Source organism: Mesoplodon densirostris, chromosome 1, assembly GCF_025265405.1.
Source record: "Mesoplodon densirostris isolate mMesDen1 chromosome 1, mMesDen1 primary haplotype, whole genome shotgun sequence".
In the NCBI taxonomy this organism is placed as follows: domain Eukaryota; kingdom Metazoa; phylum Chordata; class Mammalia; order Artiodactyla; family Ziphiidae; genus Mesoplodon; species Mesoplodon densirostris.
Genome location: NC_082661.1, coordinates 34,190,526 through 34,211,406, shown reverse-complemented (window position 1 = coordinate 34,211,406; position 20,881 = coordinate 34,190,526). Strand labels below are relative to the sequence as shown.

The window sequence follows — 20,881 nt, the reverse complement described above, 5'->3', positions numbered from 1 at the left end:
TTTTGAAAGTAAAAAATAAGAGACAAAAGCAAAAATGAAAAAAAAAATCCTAGTCATTGATTTGACCAAAAACCAGTCAAAACATTTCTCATACTCTCCTCTCAGGGAACCAGTGTAGAAAATAAAAAAATATTGTGAAACAGCTAGACTGAATTTTTGACCCAGTTGACTGATATTTTTATATTAAATAGATCCAGCCTTGGTAGGTGCACATATAATTCTAGGCAGAGTTGGCTTCTTTCCATCCTTAATATTTTTGTGACTCACATTTTCCATTAACATTAAAAGCCCGTCCTTGTTTTCATCTAAGAACTAGTTAAGAAAGGAAAAAGAGAAGACATTGATACATTCAAGATTTTCTTCTTAAATGTGTTTCTATATTTTAGAATATGGGAAAGAACATGCATAATCTTCCATAAGTCATGACTGAGTAATTTGGAGCTGTTTTTTAAAATGACTTTTCTTCAAAACCACTGAATTTATGGGTTTTTTTTCTCCCATTGACCTGAGATTTCAAAGAACTGTCATGATTAGTAGAAGAATATTAACCTCAACTTTGTGCCCTTATTAAATAAGCTATAAACAATAAGTGGTTTCAGTGTATAATGTTTTATTTCCTCCGATGCAATGTGGATTAATTTTGAGAGAAATGAAAAGATGTACGTAATTAAAGCAACGCTAAGAAAAAAAAAAAAAAAGAAAAGAGCCTAAACCTTCAATGACTTGCAGTCCATGTTTTTGTTCATGTTGCTAATCAGAGAATGTCTCTTGGGGCAGAATGACAAAACTGGTCCCAGTTCTGCCCATTAAGGCCATGTCTTTGTTGCAGTGCTTGGAGCAGCAGCAGCTGGCATGGGCGGATCAAAGGAGGAATGAAAGGCTTTCAGAGCTTCATGGTTTCAGACAGCAGCATGAGTTTTGTGGAGTTTGTTGAGCTGTTCAAATCATTCAGGTATGGCTGGATTTCTTCTTCGCCTTTCTTGTCTGACCCTTACCTTGTTATAACAATGCCAAAGGTGAGATGTTCTCCATCCCGCACCCAGTGTGAGGAGCCGCAAGGACCTGAAGGATCTCTTTGACATCTATGCCGTACCCTGCGACCGAGCCGGCTCCGCAGCAGCCCCCCTCTACACCAACCTGACCATTGACGAAAACACCAGTGGTCTTCAGCCTGACCTAGGTTTGTGCGAGAATTTAATATTTCCCTTTGAGACCTTTCTACCTAAAAATGAAAGTTAGAGATCCAATCACACAAGTCCTTAGCCTGTCCCACATGGCATGCTGCTACCTGGAACATCGTGAAATGCTTAGAGAATTATCTTTCTAATGGAGGTGTCAGGGGAAAGGGTATCATTAGCATTTTGGACAAGGAAATTCATCACTGTGTGGGTCTGTCTATGGATTCCAGAATATTTCACCAATAGAACCTCCCAGTCATTCTGACAACTAAAAACCTCTCCCATTGATTTCCAAAAGTCCACGAGGTGTGTGGCATATCCCAGTTGGGAACCACCAGTCTCTTCCATGCCTCCAGGTGGGTGGGTACTCAACCCCAGGGTGGAAGTTGTCTGCCCTTTAACAGGAGAGTTTTTCGTGACCTCAGCAGAGCACTCCTGTCTGAACATCCAGAACATTTTTCCTAATATGTAAACCAGAATGTCTAGTTCCTCGATCCCACTCACCACCACCACCATTACCATCACCACCCATGCATTTTAAGCCTATTATTTTTCTCTTCTGTTCTTGCTGGAAACTATAAACACTAAAAAGCAAAAAAACAAAACAAAACAAAAAAAACTGTCCTCTTTCATGCATTTGCTTTTTAATTATTTTAAAACATATTGTCCTTATGCTAAAAATATTGACCTTTTTCAACTTTAGCCAGAAATGTGCATAACTATGGACTAGCCCAGTAGTGACACTTTTAAAAAAATTAATAGACTTTATTTTTTACAGCAGTTTTAGGTTAACAGAAAAATGAGGGGAAAGTACAGAGAGTTCCCATATACCCTCCTCACACACACATACAGTTCCCTCCCTTAGTAATATCTTGTATTAGTGTGGTATATTTGTTACAGTTGAGCCAATATTAATATATTAACTGAAGTCCATAATTTACATTAGTGTTCACTGTTTGTGTTGTACATTCTAGGGGTTTTGACAAAAGTATAATGACATGTATCTACCATTACAGAAGTATACAGAATAAATAGTTCCACTGCCCTAAAGGTCCCCTGCGCTCCATCTTTTCATTGCTCCCACTCTCCTTCTGAACCCTGGCAACCACTGATGTTTTTCCTGTCTCCATAGTTTCTTCTTTTTTTTTTTTTTTTTGGTGGTACGTGGGCCTCTCACTGTTGTGGCCTCTCACTGTTGTGGCCTCTCCCATTGCGGAGCACAGGCTCCGGACGCACAGACTCAGCAGCCATGGCTCACGGGCCCAGCCTCTCCACGGCATGTGGGATCCTCCTGGACCGGGGCACGAACCCGTGTCCCCTGCATCGGCAGGCGGACTCTCAACCACTGCACCACCAGGGAAGCCCATGTCTCCATAGTTTTGACGTTCCCAGAATGTCATATAGTTGGGATCATATAGTATGTAGCCTTTTCACACTAGCTCCTTTCACTGAGCAATATGCATTTAAGGTTTCTCGATGTCTTTTCATAGTTTGATAGGTCATTTCTTTTTATTGCTGAATAATATTTTGTTGTATGGATATTTGTCCTGTTGAAAGACATCTTGGTTGCTTCTAAGTTTTAGCAATTATGTATAAAGCTGCTGTAAATATTTGGTGTGCAGGGTTTTTGTGGAGGTAAGTTTTCAGCTCACTTGGGTAGACACCTAGGAATGCAGTGGTTGGATCATATGGTAAGTCTGTGTTTAGCTCTGCAAGAAACTGACAGACTGTCCTCCAAGGTGGTTAGAATGAAAATGACTGGCCATACCAAAATGGGTGCACATGTGGAGCAATCAGGGTATTGCTGGTGAAAATGTAAAATGGTACAGCCACCTCAGAAGGGAATTTGGCAGTTTCTTACAAAACTAAACGTACTCTTATCGTATGATCCAGCAATTGTACTCCTTGGTGTTTACCCAAATGAGCTGAAAACTTATGTTCACACAGAAACCTGCACACAAATGTTTACAGTTACACTTTTAAAGTACAGAAAAAACTGTAATCTTAAGAGTACATCTTCCATTTCTGCAAACATAAAAATGTAGAAGTAGCTAGCCTCAAAAACGAAAGGCTGAATACAGCCTGAAGTCCCCAAATAAATTTACATTTAGTTTCCATCTAATACTGAAACTTATGTGCTTTCAAAATCTTTGACCTTGCTCTCTCTTAGTTTCTTTTATTTATTCATTGATTCATTTTTGTTTATTCCTTCAACTATGTGAACTTTATTCCTTCAACTATATTCCATCAAACTCCACTGAGTTTGATGGCTTGTTTAGACAGATTAGTGAAGAGTTTCTCCAGCTTAATATTTCCACAACACCATTATCTCCAAAATGAACTTTATAAAAGATGCTGGCTAGCCTGTCCATGTTCTGTGGGTGGTTCTGTTTCAGATTTGTTGACCAGAAATGTCTCCGATTTGGGGTTATTCATTAAGAGTAAACAGCAGCTGTCTGACAACCAGAGGCAGATATCTGATGCCATTGCTGCTGCAAGTATCGTGACAAATGGCACTGGGGTGGAGAGCACATCCCTGGGCGTATTTGGAGTTGGCATCCTCCAGCTCAATGACTTCCTAGTGAACTGCCAAGGAGAACACTACACTTATGATGAAATCCTCAGCATCATCCAGGTTTGTACCCATTTGGTGTGCAAGCAAATGTGTAAAGCCTCTAACTATGCTAATTATTTTCTGTAAACATTTACTCTTTCTATATTTCCTTCTAACACCTTTAAGTCTAGGGCCGAAATAGAGGGTTGGTTGTGTTTTTTTCTTAAATACCAAATATATGTGTTCTTATTTAACTAACATATGATTAACACAGGTCCTAAGCCTTCTCTTACTCAGTGACTACTGTAAGGAATCAGTACTTGATCGCTTCTTGTAGTTCTAGCACATGCAGTAGAATTAGTAGTTAGGTTGTCAGCCACTTTGATTGTTTAACAAATGTTTATTAGCTTGTACTATGGACCTGGCTCTGTTCCAGGACCTGGAAATATAGTAGTTACATTCTAGTGGGTGAGGCAGACAATAAATGAATAAAAATATAAAGTAATTTCAGGTAATAATAGGTTCTGAAAAAATTGAGCAGAATAAGGGAATGGAGTAATGCAGGAGGGCTGAGAGGAGTAAGCAAAGGCCACTGTGGGGAGGTGACACTTGAGCTGAGCCCTAAATGCATAAGCCATGTGAAGGTCTGAGGAAAGAGCATTCCAGACAGGGAGTATCAAGCAGGAGTGAGCTTGGAGTCTGTGAGGAATAACAAATGCCAGAGGGACAATAGCTGACATGATTTCAGACAGGTGGGCAGGGGCCGAATCATCCAGGCATTTTAGGCCATGGGAAGGAATTTGACTCGAGTCCATGTGAGATGGGAAGCTCTTGGAAACTTTTGAGCAGGGCAGTAACATGATTTGATTTGTGTTTTTAAGAGGTCACTCTGGCCCCACTGGAGTATAAACTGTGCTAGGGAAGGAGGAAAGCAGAGAGACCGGGTAGGAAGCAGTCACAGTAACCCAGGCGAGAGGCGGTGATGGCTTCTGCTAGGGGGCGGCAGGAGATAGGGGGCGGCGAGATAGTTCCTTGTGGCTGCGCCATATGCAGCAGAATTAGTCTAGGTTTTCAGCCTGCCTTGTCAGCTGATTGGGAATCAGTGGACTAGCTGGCCAGCAACTGGACTTGATCACTGGCGGTGCTAAAAATGTAAGGTTAAGATCACATGATTGTGTGCTCACTAAAATATGATGGAGCGCAAGCACTGTACCGAAGATTCTATGTGGATTCTCGCATTTCACCTCCCACCAACTCTATGGTAGCTGCCGTTATGCTCCCCATCTTCACCTGGATAAACCGATATCGTTTGTTTTCATATAAATCAGTCTTATTCTTTTCTCCCACTCTCCTTTTTTCTCTTAAATAAATATGCTTCGTATAATAAACTCACACATAATTAATGTTTTCTTTTAGACTAAAAAACTACACCTTACCACTGCATAACTAAATTAGTTCAAATATTTGGTTTAGATGTTTCCTGATGAAAACAGAACAGTTTTAAAAAATGATGTGGTGTTTTTTCCCTTTAGTTTCCTTTACTTAAATAACACTCTTTTTGTATCCCTTGCAGAAGTTCGAGCCTAGTATTAGTATGTGTCATCAGGGCCTAATGTCGTTTGAAGGATTTGCAAGGTAACTTTTAAAAACTCTTTGCCCATCATTTAAGAGCATACATTTTCAAACAGACTTACAAATGCAGAGAACAAACTAGTGGTTACCAGTGGAGAGAGGGTTTGACAGAGGGGCAAGATAGGGGAAGTGGATTAAGAGATACAAACTACAAGGTGTAAAATAAATATGATACAAGTAAGTAATGTACAGCACAGGGAATATAGCCATTGTTTTATAATAACTTTATATGGAGTATAATATATAAAAATACTGAAACTCTATGTTGTATACCTGAAACTAATATAATATTGTAAGTCAACTATAGTTCATTTTCTTTAAAAAAGAGTATATATTTTTCCCATGCAATTCTAAGAAACATTTTGTTTCCTCTAGGTTTCTGATGGATAAAGATAATTTTGCCTCGAAAAATGATGAGTCGCAGGAGAACATTAAAGAATTGCAATTGCCCCTCTCCTACTATTACATTGAATCTTCACACAATACCTACCTCACAGGCCATCAACTCAAAGGAGAATCCTCAGTAGAACTCTACAGCCAGGTACTGAGAATTTCACTTGGAATATGGTTTTCATTAAACCTTATTTACGTAACCCCCAAAGTCACAAAAACCTGACCCCAGACTCCTTTGAAGAACTTATACACTATTAATTGTGAAATGTGAGGAAACAACGATGTGTGGGAAAACCGCCTATACATACAGTTGTTTGCTTTACTTCTTTTTGTTTCTCCCCCACCCCCGCATCTACATTTAACCTTTATTCTAGGCAAAATTTAAAAAGTAGTTGTTTGAGACTCATAGCCTTTAGATCCTGGTTAGTCTGACCTACCTCTACTAAAATTAGATTTTCCCATGGGAAAACTCTCTTAATTGCTTCACTAAGTGCTAAATAAATCAATATATTGTAGTGGGAAAGCATTGCAGAAAATGCAACTGTCTGTGAAGTTATTCCCAAAATACTGTTTGTTTTGGTTTGCAATTTGTCAGAAAATTAATCTATCCCTATGGCAACCAACAACAAAAAAATTTACAGACTGCAGGCACTGTCCCTACACATTTAAATTCATGGGAATATTCTTGAAAACTGAGAAGGGTCTCCAGACTAGAAAAAGCACATCCTTTTGACCTAAACATCCAGCTCTCAATGATCCATATGTCTGTTGCTTCTGTTATATTTTCTGCAACATCCTTGTCTATGCTGCCTGTTTTCTGAACTCCCACAAGGTGAGTTAATTATGGGAGGAGCTAGCTACGTCCAGGTGTGTGTGTGCGTGTGTTGGGGGGGGTCCAAGTGTAAAAATTGTACTGTTTACACAAACCCAGCAGACTTGAGCTTCCTTTATTCTGATATTAGTCTATATATTCCTCAAAGCATTGGTCAAACTTCCGTCCCAAAGCTTATCTGGTATGGAGTATGTATTTTATTTATTTATTTTTAATAGAAATCCATTTTTAATTAATTTATTTTATTTTTGGCTGCATTGGGTCTTCATTGTTGTGCGTGGGTTTTCTCTAGCTGTGTGGAGCATGGGCTACTCTTCATTGCAGTGCGCAGGCTTCTCATTGTGATGGCTTCTCTTTGTTGAGGAGCACGGGCTCTAGGTGCGCGGGCTCAGTAGTTGTGGCACACGGGCTCAGCAGCTGCGGCTCATGGGCTCTAGAGCGCAGGCTCAGTAGTTGTGGCACACAGGCTTAGTTGCTCCACAGCATGTGGGATCTTCCCGGACCAGGGCTCGAACCTGTGTCCTCTGCATTGGCAGGCGGATTCTTAACCACTGCCCCACCAGGGAAGCCCTGGAGTATGTATTTTAAACTCTAAAATCTAAGGGGCTTTTATTATGAAATGAAGATGTGTCCTTAGAGTAGTGATTTTCAAAATAAGAGTTCTGTCAAAGGGCCTCAGCTGCTGACACAGAAGAGCAGACGGTAACCACTGCCACTGAAAATTTGCTCTTTTATGTACTTTATATATTGGCCCTCCATTTGTACCGAGAATTCCAAGGTTAAAAGAAGTTTGAAATCCATTGTTCTAGAGGAAAGAAATGAAGTGTGTGTGTGTGTGTGTGTGTGTGTGTCTGTGTGTCTGTGTATTTATCCCAGGAAAATAAGCAGGGACCAATGTCCTAGCTTTAATTCCCACTGCATTTCCTTATTTGACATCAGGGAGGTTTTTTTTTTTTTTTTCATTCCTTAACATACACCTCAAGTAGAGATTGTCACAGCCTTTGAATAAGGCACAGAAACCCCTCAAATAGACTCACAGATGTGATTAAACTTAGTATGAAGCTCCCTTTTATTTCATTTCTTACCACTTTCTGCTCTCAGCTCTCCCAGTTACCTCCCAAGATTACTGTGTGGGGCAGATGAGAAGTGAGAAAAAGCCCTGTTCTCACCTGGAATTTGCAGCCCTGGTTCTCCTATTCTAGCCATATGTGGAAGCCTTAATGTCCTGCAGACATTGATAAGGACCTTTAGTCTTTTCATACTGAAAACCCATCTCATCTGCTGCCGGTCAGTGAACATTCTTCCCAGTGAGGCTCACTACAGAGATGAGGGAGCAGCCTCACGTCCCACCTGTCATATTACACGACAGTTTTCAGCCCAAAGCAACACACCTGTAGATACTCTAGTGCTGACAGACACTGATAGCCTTGGGATTCTTTGCCAAAGAATCAGTTCCCCCTGGGAAGACAGGTCACCTAGGAAAACCGGGTGCTGTATGCTGTGCAATGGGAAGAATCTAGCAAGTATCTCATATAAAAACGTTAAAATAAGGGGGATTCCACTATCCAAGTTATGTTGCAGCAAGTCTAATGGCCGCTAGCCCCCGGTACTGGACTGCTGTCACATGAAAATAGGTAGGTGGATTCTTAAATCAGAGAGTTGGCCCATTCACAGATATATCCACCTTTGGCTTTGGTTGACCCTTTCAAAATATGGTCATCTTTAAGATAGTCCACAAATACAGTCTATGGAGGAAGAAGTTGCTCCAAGCAAACATTACAGAGATGCAACCCAAGCACATATATCAGGAGCTCTGCTTTCAGCTCTAGATCCAGAAAAGCAAATAGGTATCATCTCATCTAATTCCCTGGTAGTGTTTCCTGGAGTTCTTTGCTGAGGAGGCTGTGAGATAACACATCAGAGCTTAGGGGGCAAGTATATTATGATTGATTACTGATGACTGCTATGGGTGTGGAGAGGGGACTTTATGGATTATTTGTCATCTCTGCTGTAGAGGCTGTTCTAGGATTAGACAGCAAGGCAAATCCTTGGTAACTCCCTGCTTCTACTCTTCTCCCATGCTATACGTTCACAGCAAAGGTATTAGGTGGTGGCAGAATGTGGGTCTAAATAGAGGAGATTTTATCCTGATTGGATTTATATAAATGTTTGGCCAGTTCACTAAGGAATCAGTGGCCTCGTGTCCTCATCAGCACCTGTGTCACCTCCACTGACATCTGCCCAGATAGAGTTATAGCCTGGCTGTCTCATTTCAGGATGCACCATGTTAGGTCCCTTGAGGGACCAAAGTTGATGGGCAAATGGTCATATGTTTTTGCTATCAAATTTTACCTTCCGATAGTATTCAGCTCTGGTTAGCACTCTTTCTACCTTAATCTATTTTCTCCCTTCCCCACCCCTGATAAATTGTGGCCTTCGGCCAACATGTAATATTTCTTTTCAATCTTAGGCCCTTCTGTTTTAGCCTGGAGAGTGAACACTGATATGTGGAAGCCTGTGCTGGGTTTAATTTGAGACTTTATCTCCATTTGCTCATCTGGGGTGGATTCATTCATTGATCCCACAGGTCCTCCTGCAAGGCTGTAGGAGTGTAGAGTTGGACTGCTGGGACGGAGATGATGGGATGCCCATCATTTATCATGGACACACCCTGACAACCAAGATCCCCTTCAAGGTAATGCTTCATAACTTTCTTTAAATCAAATCACAAAGAGTCATTATCTTCATTTGTCATTTAAATGAATGACTCTTCCAAGTTATACCTTAGGTTGGGAGTTCTTATCCTGGGTCTTAAGGCTTCCCCAAATTGTGTGGGATGTACACATGTTCATTTTCATAGGAGTTGGTCTAGAACTCTCCTTAGATTCTCATTTGACCAAAGTTTAGTAACCATTACCTTAAATTAGTTATCATGTAATAATATTGTTGAAATTTTTACATCATAAGATGATATATAAAAGGCAGGGTCTGTTCTCTTGCTGTAGGAATTAAAGGTCATTTCTCCCGGTGTCCTGCTGACAAAGGCCAACATCATGTGTCAGGAGATGATTAAATAACCTTATAAAGTAATGAGAATTGATTCCACCTAGGGAGATTGGTCACCCAGGAAGACTGGTCTCACTGTATTATTATTTCAAATTCTAAGTAGTTTATTTGTTCATTGTGCAATTACTATCCTCACTCAGAGGGTCTTTGGCTGTAACATAATTTTTTTCTGAACCGTGGCTGGGCTGGGAAGGAATTTTCTTATTTCTGTCTTGTAAGTGAAGATGGTGGCTAAAATGCATTTTCTTTTTAACTCATTTTCCTATTCAGCCCTCTTAAAACTTTTTGTACCCTATATTGAGGGAAGGAGTAGTTGATAACTGTGTTTACATACATGCATAAATATATGTGAATATGTGATATATGTCTTATTGCCCAAGTAGATTTGATTATAAACTCCTTGAAAACAGGAAAGTATCTTACGCCTTATCATTTTTGATGCTGTAACTAAAACAGTGTCTTTTACTTATACTCAGTATATATATATATATATATATATATATATTTGTTAAATTCAGGATACTGATAGCTGTTCCTCATAGTATGTGAACAATACTCAATATGAATAGTTTAATGTGTTTATAGAAAATAGCCTGTTGCTTAACTTGAAAATACATTTGAAAAGATAAAAACCACTTTGGCCAGAGTCTTCTGCATAAATAGTTTAGATACTTTCTGTGGCTGTAAGTGCCTTGCCTTTTGACACCCTGGGCAGATATCTGAGCTCTCATGAGCTGTTTTGACTCTCACAGGAAGTGGTTGAAGCCATCGATCGCAGTGCCTTTATCAACTCCGACCTCCCCATCATCATATCTATTGAGAACCACTGTTCATTGCCTCAGCAACGAAAAATGGCAGAAATTTTCAAGGTAAGGTATCAGCTAAATGATGGGATGGTATCTTGGTCTTTGTCTTGTGACTGTTGTTGAGCTTAATTTGGGGCCACTGTGGACCACACCACAGCTGGACCTCAACTGTGAAGCACGTTCAGTTAAGGTCCCTCAGACCTGAGAAATGGGGATGCCCTAGGAGTTTGGGCTCTCTCTTGAGTGGTCCATCTTTTCAGCTGGAGTGAAAGAAGCACTGTTCTGTGGTCTCCTGAGCATTTCCAGAAAACCTTCGGAGATAACAAGAGACCAACTTTCCAACACTTTTGGTACCACAAATCAGGGATGCCATGATGTCACCTGTCAGTTGTATGTGGAAAAGCTGAAAATATCTCAGGGCAAATAAGTCAAATCTTCTTGTGGCCCAACTTCATATATGGAGATCCAAGGTGGCGAAGAGGTTAGACTGGCCAGAATAGTGCTGTTAACACTCGGCTCTTCCTTATACAAGGGAACTATAATACAGACAGATTTAAGGGCAAATATGCCATTATACTTCCCCCCTCCTCCACTGGTAGAGGCATTTATGGGAATATGGCTCTTGGTGGGAGGGAGGGGCATGGCTAGAGGGAAATGTCCCCAAATACTAATGTCAACAAAACTAATTAGCCTTTCATGTTGCCTTTTCTTTGCCATCATTTAGAATAATGGTCTCTAAACTTTTTTGATTGCATACCCCATCAGTAAAATATACCACATATTCCTGTTGTGTGTGTATTGACTTATTCATAAATTATATACATATCCTACTTATTAACATATTTTATACATTAATTAAAACATGCAAAAATAGAACATAAAAGAGAGTAACGTAGAAAGGATGAAGTAAAGAATAACTTTTAAATACTATTATTTATTAATGATACAAAAACCCTTTTGCTATTATAAAAAAATTTACATAAACTTATTTATTATCTAAATTTTTAGTGGGAGTAATATGATTAAATACACTTCATTATTTTGGAAATTTTTGTGATCACTGACTTGGATGTTTAGTTTATTATTTCAATATTTGGCTTTAACAGCTATAGTGGCTGATAAAAATGCCTTACAAAGATACCTGTATCCAGATGGAAAAGGGGTGTCATTAACTGCACTTGCTAAATCATGGTACTCATTTCTCAATTCCATTAATGAGGCAAAGGTTCTTATTGGAATTTGGCTAGACAATTTATGTTTCCTGGTATCAATCAGCTTTTCTTATAAACTAATTGAAAAGGTGTTGCCTTTTACATTTTTAACAGATGAGTTCAGACTCCACTAAAATCCTTCATTTAGAGGATTTTTTAACCATTAGAAAATCTGCTTCCAGGTAGCCTGAGTGTGCATACATAAGAGTTTTTATGTTAACACACATTGTTTTCTACAACAAAATCACATCACAATAGAAATATTTTTAGACAGCTGTCTTTACTCTTTCCAGAACACAAATTTTATCTAAAAAGCAAATACATTCGGGCTTCCCTGGTGGCGCAGTGGTTAAAGAGTCTGCCTGCCAATGCAGGGGACATGGGTTCGAGCCGTGTTCCAGGAAGATCCCACATGCTGCAGAGCAACTAAGCCCGTGCGCCATGACTACTGAGCCTGTGCTCTAGAGCCCGTGAGCCACAACTACTGAGCCCGCATCCCACAACTACTGAAGCCCATACGTCTAGAGCCCGTGCTCTGCAACAAGAGAAGCCACTGCAATGAGAAGCCCGCGAACCGCATCGAAGAGTAGCCCCCCCTCACCACGACTAGAGAAAGCCCACGCACAGCAATGAAGACCCAATGCAGCCAAAAATAAATACACAAAATAAATAAATTTATTTTTTTTAAAAAAGCAATTACTTTCTCACTCAGTGTTAAGACGTTACCCTTATCATATAGGAACAGATTAACAGTGATTTTATCATCATCATCATCATCATCATCATCGCCTGGTAACAAAGTACAGCTACCCACTATAAACACAGAAAAAGTCCGAAATTTTAGGATACTTTTTTTTAAAGAAAATTGTATAACTTAGAATACTCCTTTAACTAACTGCTTTTTCCTTATATAAAATGTGAGCTTCTATATGTTGTAAAAGATTTTCGTAATCACTTTTCATCTCATTACAAAATATTTCAAAGAGAAGGTTTTTGTGAAATTAACCACACGTCGTCACCAAAGCTCCCAAACTGTCATCATCTCAATAAGCTGTTAGCAAACAAAGATGTGAAGAACTCACCTCTGGTCCCTCTGCATCAAGAGAGTCCCCCCTCGTCCCTCAGGGACCTTCATGAACAGTGCCTGACATACAGACTGAGGGCGCCATTTTCAGTCTGTACGTTAAGCACTAATAAGCTTCCATTTTGTTCTTTTTTTCATTAAAAAATAGCTAGAAATGGAAACTGACATGTTTTCTACCCTCACCCCAAATGGGTCATCCTGTGCCTTCCCCTACCACACACCTCCTTGGGGGATACACATTTCCCTTTGAAGACCAGTGCTCAGAAAAGCTTTATGAGAATGGTGTCTGTGGTTCTTTATACTCAGTGGTGACAAATTCTCCCTATTATTTTTCATGTTTGTCCCCACTTCCTACCTACTTCAAGGTTTGTATCCTTGTGACTTCTTACCCATGTCTGGAACAGACCATATTCTACAAATCACAGCCTCTAACTGAATCTTTTTCTTGTTTAGTACGTCAGAACCCCAGAGTATTTTTCTAAATAGTTAGAGCTGGGCCCCCCTGGAGAGGGGCCTAGACCCCTCCTCATGGCCTTCTAACCACTTCCCTTCTTTCCAGTAAGAAACTATGCAGGGCTGGGGGGCGGGGGACACACGGATACAACATCTTTCCTAGTTCCTCTTCCTAGGATTTTTAGAACAATTCAACTGGGCTGAAATATCTAGCTGATGATTCAGGTACAGATAAAGGGCATTGATTATTTGTTTTCCTTTATTGTTTTTAGACTGTGTTTGGAGAAAAACTGGTGGCTAAATTCTTATTTGAGAGTGATTTCTCAGATGATCCAATGCTTCCCTCACCTGACCAACTCAGGAGGAAAGTGCTTCTCAAAAATAAGAAGTTAAAAGCCCATCAGACACCGGTGGATATATTAAAGCAAAAGGTACTCTCTTATTAAAGAAGTTATGAGTATGCTGTGTGCCCAGAACAAAGAAATTAATGTCATTCTAACCTTTCAGATGACTGATGGGTAACCAGTTTTTGAAGATTCAGTTTCCCCGAATGATACATTTGATTTTTGGCTTTCCACTGAATAGACTGATAAATACTCTCTTCCCACTTACATAAAATTTTATTTTGAAAAATTGATGTAGAATGTACCTCATTATTTAATATATTCTGAGCGGGATAATAAGTGACTCTTGTCTCTGGGCCTGGGCTTCACAGCTGTCAATCCCACAGTGGTCGCTGTAGTCCTCTTTAAGAAGAGTCTCCTGTTGGGAGAGCACTTGGACATGGGGTTATGACTCCCGAGGTCAGTAGTAGAACCCCAATAGCAGCAGCCCTGTGCTCCCAGCATGGAAGTTGGCACAGTGTATCACTGTGGCATATGGACCCCAAGGCACTTCTGTACCTGCCTCACCCATGGAGATCTAGTCCCCGAGCCCCACAGACTTGCCTATATAGGAGGGCCCTCAGCCCAAGGATCTGTGAAAAAGTTCAGGTCCAGGACCACTGAGTCCATATGCCAGGTTGAACTTACTCATCCCACAGAATGACAGCTGCCAAAACTATTTGTCCTATTTAGGAGAGCACTGTTGGCCCTGAAACACCACTTTTGAAAATTACAGCAACCAAAAGTTGCTGCAGGAACCTCAGCCTCCAGCAGGACTAGAATGGTGCAGCCCCGGCAGCGTGGACAGTCCAAAGTAAAACTAGGTCACGGCCTAGAGCTTTTAATTTCTCTTTGAGCATCACCTCCAAGCCTCCAGGCCCTACTCCAGTTCTGCTTTAAGTGGTTCCCAGAGAACAGATGGATTCTATGAGCCCAACAGATTTGGAACCTTTGTCCTAAGTCATTGATTAAAAAATGTCAAGTCGAGCTGTACAGCAGAAACCAACACAACATTTAGATCAACTATACTCCAATAAAATGTTTTTTTTTAATTTCAAGTCGAATTGAGTCAAAAGTCCAGTTTGACCTAGTTGAGTAGTCTATTTGGAACAATCGTCAAATCTTCACTTCCATTAAGAATATTTGGATATTCTTCCATCTGTGGGTATGCTTGCATTTTTGAATCTTAAGACGTGATTTCCAGAAGTCAATGCTCAGGGTCTGATAGCACAAGGACTGTGAAACCATCACCTCTCTTAATTTGAACTTTATACCTCAGCTAATACAACCTAGAACTGTTCTCGCTATTTAAATTCTTTAATGCCTACCAGGCTCATGTTGAGTTTGTGGAGAGCAAAGAATTCAGTTATTTTCACAGGACTAAACTTATGCCTAGTCTCCCCATTTTTCCAGGTTTACGATTAATTGTAAACTTTTGTGTAGCAGGAGTCTCACATTTATCTCTGTTAAAGTTGCTCTTCTTGGTTTTGGTTTGTTATTATAGCATACAAGGTTCTTTGTGGATTTTGACATCTGTCATCCAGTTATTTATTAGCAGTTTTCCAAATTGTGCCTTCACCCAAGTTGCCCTTGAGCCCGACGGCCAAGTGGAGAGCCCTGTGGCCCTTCTTGCAGGACCTCCCTCAAGTTTAGGTGATTATCACTCTTGTCTGGTGCTCTCTTCTCTGAAGCCCAGACTTCTGCAGAATCTGCTTCAACCTCTTTCTTTATAGAATAGAAATTGAGATCTAGGCATTTATGGGACTTTCTCCAAGCCACCCAGTTCATAGTGGCAGAGCCAGGATTCTGATTCAGGTCTTCAGGGAAGACCTTGTCAAAGACAACACAGAAGTAGGATACATTGATAACAATCACTGGGGCATTTTCAAAGACACAGATTCTTAGGTCCCAAATCTGCCCAACTAAATCAGAATTTCCATAAGGAAGACTTGGTAATCTGTTTATTTAAAAATAATTCTTATCCCCCTGAAAGTTGGAAAATACTGCTTATCTGTTATTTCCCACAAAGTGAGTTACCTTACCTGCAAAGTCCAAAGAGGTTACTGTGTGGGAGATTTGTGCTTAGTAAACCTATGCTACTTCTTGCTAATCGCCTCTTTATTTTCTGTGTTCTCACAACCAAATAATCCACTCTGAGATTCTGTCAGGTATTACTTTGACACTTTCTACCATACAACTTCCACCAACTAACCTCTTCCTCCCTTTGGAAAAATGGGACAATATAATCCCATTTTCAGTTTTTTAAAATCGCTTCCAGAGCCCCATGATTTCCCAAGGACTACTGACAGTCATATCTGCAAGACCTTTTAATTGCCTGGCCGGTTGTGGGTCTGGACCTGGTGATCTGAGTTCACACAGGGTTGGGTGAATGCATGCCAGGAGCTCCAGTGTGCTCAGACCAACCCTCTAACTTAGAACGTCTGGGTCCTTTCTGTGCCAGGAGCTCACCCTCAGCAAGGATGCACTGACTCAGAGCAGGATTTCTGAAGCTCTCCATCTGCCTCAAGCTTGTGCTAAGGCTCTTGCCGAGGATCCTTAACTACACCCCGCCAGATCACCAGTATTCTGCCCTTGGTCTCCTGAACTCCAACCTGCTAGACTCAAGATGGTTCACACTCAGTGACAGGTGCTATGCTAGGGGCTGGGGGAACAGAGCAAATGAGACATGGCTCCTGCCTGGACCCATGTGAGCCAGTTCTTCACCTGACACCCCACTCTAACCCCCGGACCTATATCTGAATTGCTTTTATCAAGGGCTGGGGTCCTATTCTTCTGCCTCAAAATAAGTAGTATATGGCAAAGAATAAGGAAGTCAGCTCTTGGCTGGCACTGGGCCACCTGTCCCATACTTCCTGCACTGGGGGAAGTACCTGAGCATCGAAGGGACCTTGACACTCCACCTTCTGACATTTGCTGGTAGTGGGACTTTGAACGGCAGCACCCCCATTATTGGTTCTCAAAACCTTCTGTCAGGGGGCCCACCGGGCTCTTGGCATCATCATTCTCGGTAGTTGGCTCCACCCTGCATGTTTACTGCAGGAAGGCCCTTTGCTTATCCAAGACAGATAGACTTGCTTTTGTAGCTCACTTGTGCCTAGAGCAGATTTCCCAAAGCTTGGAAGAACGCTACTCCTGTGAGACACTCTGAAAAAAGAAAAGAAATTTTTCCTGGTTAAATAAGTGTGGGAAGTGCTGCACTGGAGATCTTTGAAGAACTGTGATGCCCTTTAGCATATTTAATGAAGGCTCTATGAAACTCAGTTTCTGTAGGATGCTGTTTTTAAACTTCCATTGTGTTTTGTGGTTACTGTAATTCTCATTTTTTTACATAACAGCTATTAACACGCATGGAGCTAGTGTTCCATAAAAACGTTGAGCCTAGACAATGCCCAGTTATCTGGAGTAGACTGCATGTAAAAGATTTATCTCGATATCAACATAGCCTACATTGTTTCTTCCTTATGTATATATTTTTATTATAAAGGTAATATAACCACATTTCAGAAAGCTTAAGGAAGAATTATTTTAAAACACACATAATTCCAAAGCCAAACACAACCTGTATCACAAGGATTCTTAACCTTAGTAATAATGAAAAAAATTAAATTTTTTTTTTGGCTGCGCCATGCGGCTTACAGAATCTTAGTTCCCCAACCAGGGATTGAACCCATGCTCCCTGCAGTGGAAGTGCTGAGTCCTAACCACTGGACCATCAGGGAATTCCCCCCAAAAAATTACATCTTCATTTTCACTGACTTCTAGCTGAAATTTAGCCTTTCCTCTGATTATAAATGTAGGGAACAAACCACAGTAAAGTTGGCAGCATCTATGTCTTCGTCACCAGTAGAAATCACAGATGTTTCATATTATATCACAGTTGTTGCTTATATCTCCAAGAATTATTTATGCTCATCACTATTTCAGAAACGTTACTTGACCTACCATTATATATTTTTTACTATGTTAATAAATAAACATATATTCCTATAGCACAAAAAATTTTTTTAAGATTTGAAACTGTATCAACATTCTTTTTTTCCTTTGTAATCTTATGTATTTTGTTCTGTGCATTTAAAATATCATGCTGAGAAGGGACCTTAACTCACCAGACTGCCTAAGGAGCCTGTGCCATAAAAACAGGTCAAGAATCCCTACTGTATTAACATTTAATAGCTAGCCTTTTATGCACATAGTTTTATATAATTATAATCATTATATGTAGACAGAAAGGTACATAGTTATTGAACAAAGGATATAGAATTATATATATATTTGCATAGATACATGTATATATGTATATGGTTACATGTATAAATATTATTTATATCTATACACACAATTCTGTATCCTTTGTTCAATAAATATATATCACAATTATTTGTCAAGTCTTATTTCTCAAGCAGATACACTATAGTTTACTGATATCATTCCTCTATTTTTGGACTTTTAGGTTGCTTCCTGTTTTTAATTCACGCAAGTAACTTTGCCTATATTTTGGACTATTTCCTTATGCTAGGCTCCCAGATTTATATTTATATTTATATTCACAGTAATTCTAGTCAAATGTAGAAGCACATGACCTCCCTGATAGCACACATCAATTTTCCAGAAATCTCTAGGCCTATTTTGTTAATCTGACTGACGGTTCAAAAAAAGGTCTGTTGAAAAAACTTTATTTAAATCAACTATTCTTTTAGTCTCGTCCATAGGGATTCTAACATCTTTCTCAAGGTCAAAGGCCTTTAGATCGTATTTTAAGAAGGGGGGAAAAAAACAGTTTCTTAGCAGAGATTTAATTTTCCAAAATGGATGGGCTGATTTGCTTCTTCATCATTTGGGATTGATGGCGGTTCTCTGAAGCACCCAGGTTTCTCCTGGTGGGGTTGCCCTAGGAAACCTGGATGGCTGGGCACCACACACGGATTCCTCGTGATTGTTTCCTAAAAGCTCCTGGATTCCTCCTGTAGGGACGTTAACATTCACTTAAGTATTGACATTGTGCTTTAAGTGACTGTAGAGTTTTGGGGCTTTTCTCAAATAATCAAAATAGGTTAAGCCACTTTTTATGACTGTGGTAAGCCTTAGGTGGTCATTTGGTAAACTATAAATGAAAGTTTAGTAGCTGGGCATCTGCAGTCTTTAATTATTGATATGTTACAGGCTCATCAGCTAGCGTCCATGCAAGCTCAGGCTTATAATGGTGGCACTGCCAACCCTCCACCTGCTAATAACGAAGAAGAGGAAGATGAAGAGGACGAATATGATTATGACTATGAATCCCTCTCTGACGGTAAGAGAGCCAACCCTATGCTATACGCAGGGAAGTGCCTGGAAGATTTTTCTACTGCGTTTTTTGGGTGTCTTTTTTTCCCAGAAGTAAGTCTGATGCTCCATAGACCAACAATACAGATTGTTGTAATATTATCTAAGAGTTTCTGGAATCCTGCTGCTTAGCAAGCAGGACCAAGCAAGGAAAGGGATTCTGTCAGCCACTACAGACACCACTCAAGGAAAGAATAGGAGGGTGTGGGAAGCAATCCAGGGGTTGTTCCTAAATTGGTTTCTAGAGAAAGAGGTGGAATTACTGCAGAGAGACCCCGTTCCCACCTTTTCAGCATCTGGTGTAGTGGATGCTCTTGGCAGGAATTGTAGACGAGGGCTGACTCTTTTCTCTCCCCTGCACCACCTGCAGGGGGCAGCATCGCGTTCCTGTGTTCTCTGCTGTTCCCCTTCACTGCTTTCGCTCCTGCTTTCTAAGAGCATAGCAAAGAAAGAAGCAGCATTTCCCTTCCCCACCCCCCTTCCCTGGTTCTCACATTACTAAGCCAAACAGACATTTCCTTCTGGCCCCACCAAAAAGATAAGGGTGATGGCTAATGGTGCAATATAAAAAAGTCACATGAATGATGTTACTTACCTATTAAAGGTGAAGGATTCTTCTTAAGAGATAATTAGGTTTCAGTTGTGTTTCATTTGCACTAAATTAGTGTCATTTGCTAGAGATTGCAAAATGTTTTCTCAGGTACCACTGCTGATGGTAGGCTGTTTAATTTTGGCAACTTCTGAAAGACAAATATTTAGTAATGAAAAAATACCAAAGTTCCTGTTTAATTAAACGTTATAAATGTAGACTATATTACTTCTCTGTAGGATATTGTCTTGTTAATATGCAGATATGCCCAGACCAGCAACCGTTTACCACTTGCATTAAGAGAATCAAGCTACACTCCTTCAAATATCTGCTTCTCACGCAGCACGATTGTCTCCTGGCCGTGTTTGGTTTTGTGAGCCTCCATCATAGCCAGCAGCTACAGTCCAACCTCTTTCTGCCCCCAATTACAATGCTAGTCTCTGTCCATGTAATATTTGTCCTTAGTAATTGTTGATTGCTTCATACAATCAACTAAAAGCCAATGTACCCGACCTGAAGTCCCATCAGATAACACAAAGGGCATATTCTCTAATGGGGAGGTCAAAAGAGGGAGAAAATGGGAAAGAGTCAAGGTCATTTCTTGTATCCTATTCCTCAGAAGTCGTGGGAGTATGAATCTTTTTATATTGACGTATGCCTCCCCATGGATCTCTACCACAGTCATGGTAATGTTGTTTCATAGAACAAATTTATTTGATAAGAAATGAAAACCACATTTAAGAAGTCAACCAAATCCAGATGTTATTTGCCCCTGTAAGAAGTTAGTGCTCTGGAAGATAAATTCACTCTCTATCATAAATTACTTCTGTGTTTTTTTCTGTACTTTTGAAAACAGGAAAGAAAATACTTTTCTTAATTATTAGTAATAGTAGTATAGGAAGTTTTGATATGCAGATAACAAAATGCATAGGGGAAGGTGGGGGAAGGAGCTTTCTGATTTATTTTCAGTTAGGAGGGTAAAATTTAAACCCTACCCCACTGAATCTCTAGGACAGTTGCACGCTTTTTAAAAACCCACATGTGCTGGGGTGGGGTATACATGGAAAGCACCCGCAGGTTCTGCTCCAATAGACTGTGAAACCTTGGGTCAATGTCTTTTCACCACTCTAGACTTTAGGCCCCTCAGAGGCATAATGGGAAGATTTTGTCACAGGTTGTCAGATGTTCTCCCTTCTAGCACTAACATCTATGATCTATGACAGTTCATTCCAATACCACCACATGATAATTTCCCATTTCATTAAAAGAGTCCTCTGACTGGCTGACTCCCAAATAGGCCTTGTAGTTGATTATGCCGGGACTTACTTAAGCTTACCCTATTAAGGCTTCCTGGTGC

At 40.2% G+C, this 20,881-nt stretch overlaps 1 protein-coding gene across 3 annotated transcripts in view; it reads left to right on the top strand.

Moving 5' to 3' along the window:
* PLCE1 (phospholipase C epsilon 1) overlaps positions 1 to 20,881 on the top strand; it is a 310,776-nt gene that overhangs the window by 255,346 nt on the left and 34,549 nt on the right. For all 3 annotated transcript variants that reach the window (XR_009532808.1, XM_060101840.1, XM_060101830.1), the window contains exons 12-20: positions 830 to 952; positions 1,044 to 1,180; positions 3,575 to 3,813; positions 5,306 to 5,367; positions 5,740 to 5,905; positions 9,177 to 9,284; positions 10,408 to 10,524; positions 13,482 to 13,640; positions 18,774 to 18,903. Coding sequence is in view for 2 of the 3 variants with exons in the window: in XM_060101840.1 (XP_059957823.1) it covers positions 830 to 952; positions 1,044 to 1,180; positions 3,575 to 3,813; positions 5,306 to 5,367; positions 5,740 to 5,905; positions 9,177 to 9,284; positions 10,408 to 10,524; positions 13,482 to 13,640; positions 18,774 to 18,903 (1,241 nt within the window). In the remaining variant the exon portion in view is untranslated. The remainder of the gene's footprint in view (positions 1 to 829; positions 953 to 1,043; positions 1,181 to 3,574; positions 3,814 to 5,305; positions 5,368 to 5,739; positions 5,906 to 9,176; positions 9,285 to 10,407; positions 10,525 to 13,481; positions 13,641 to 18,773; positions 18,904 to 20,881) is intronic.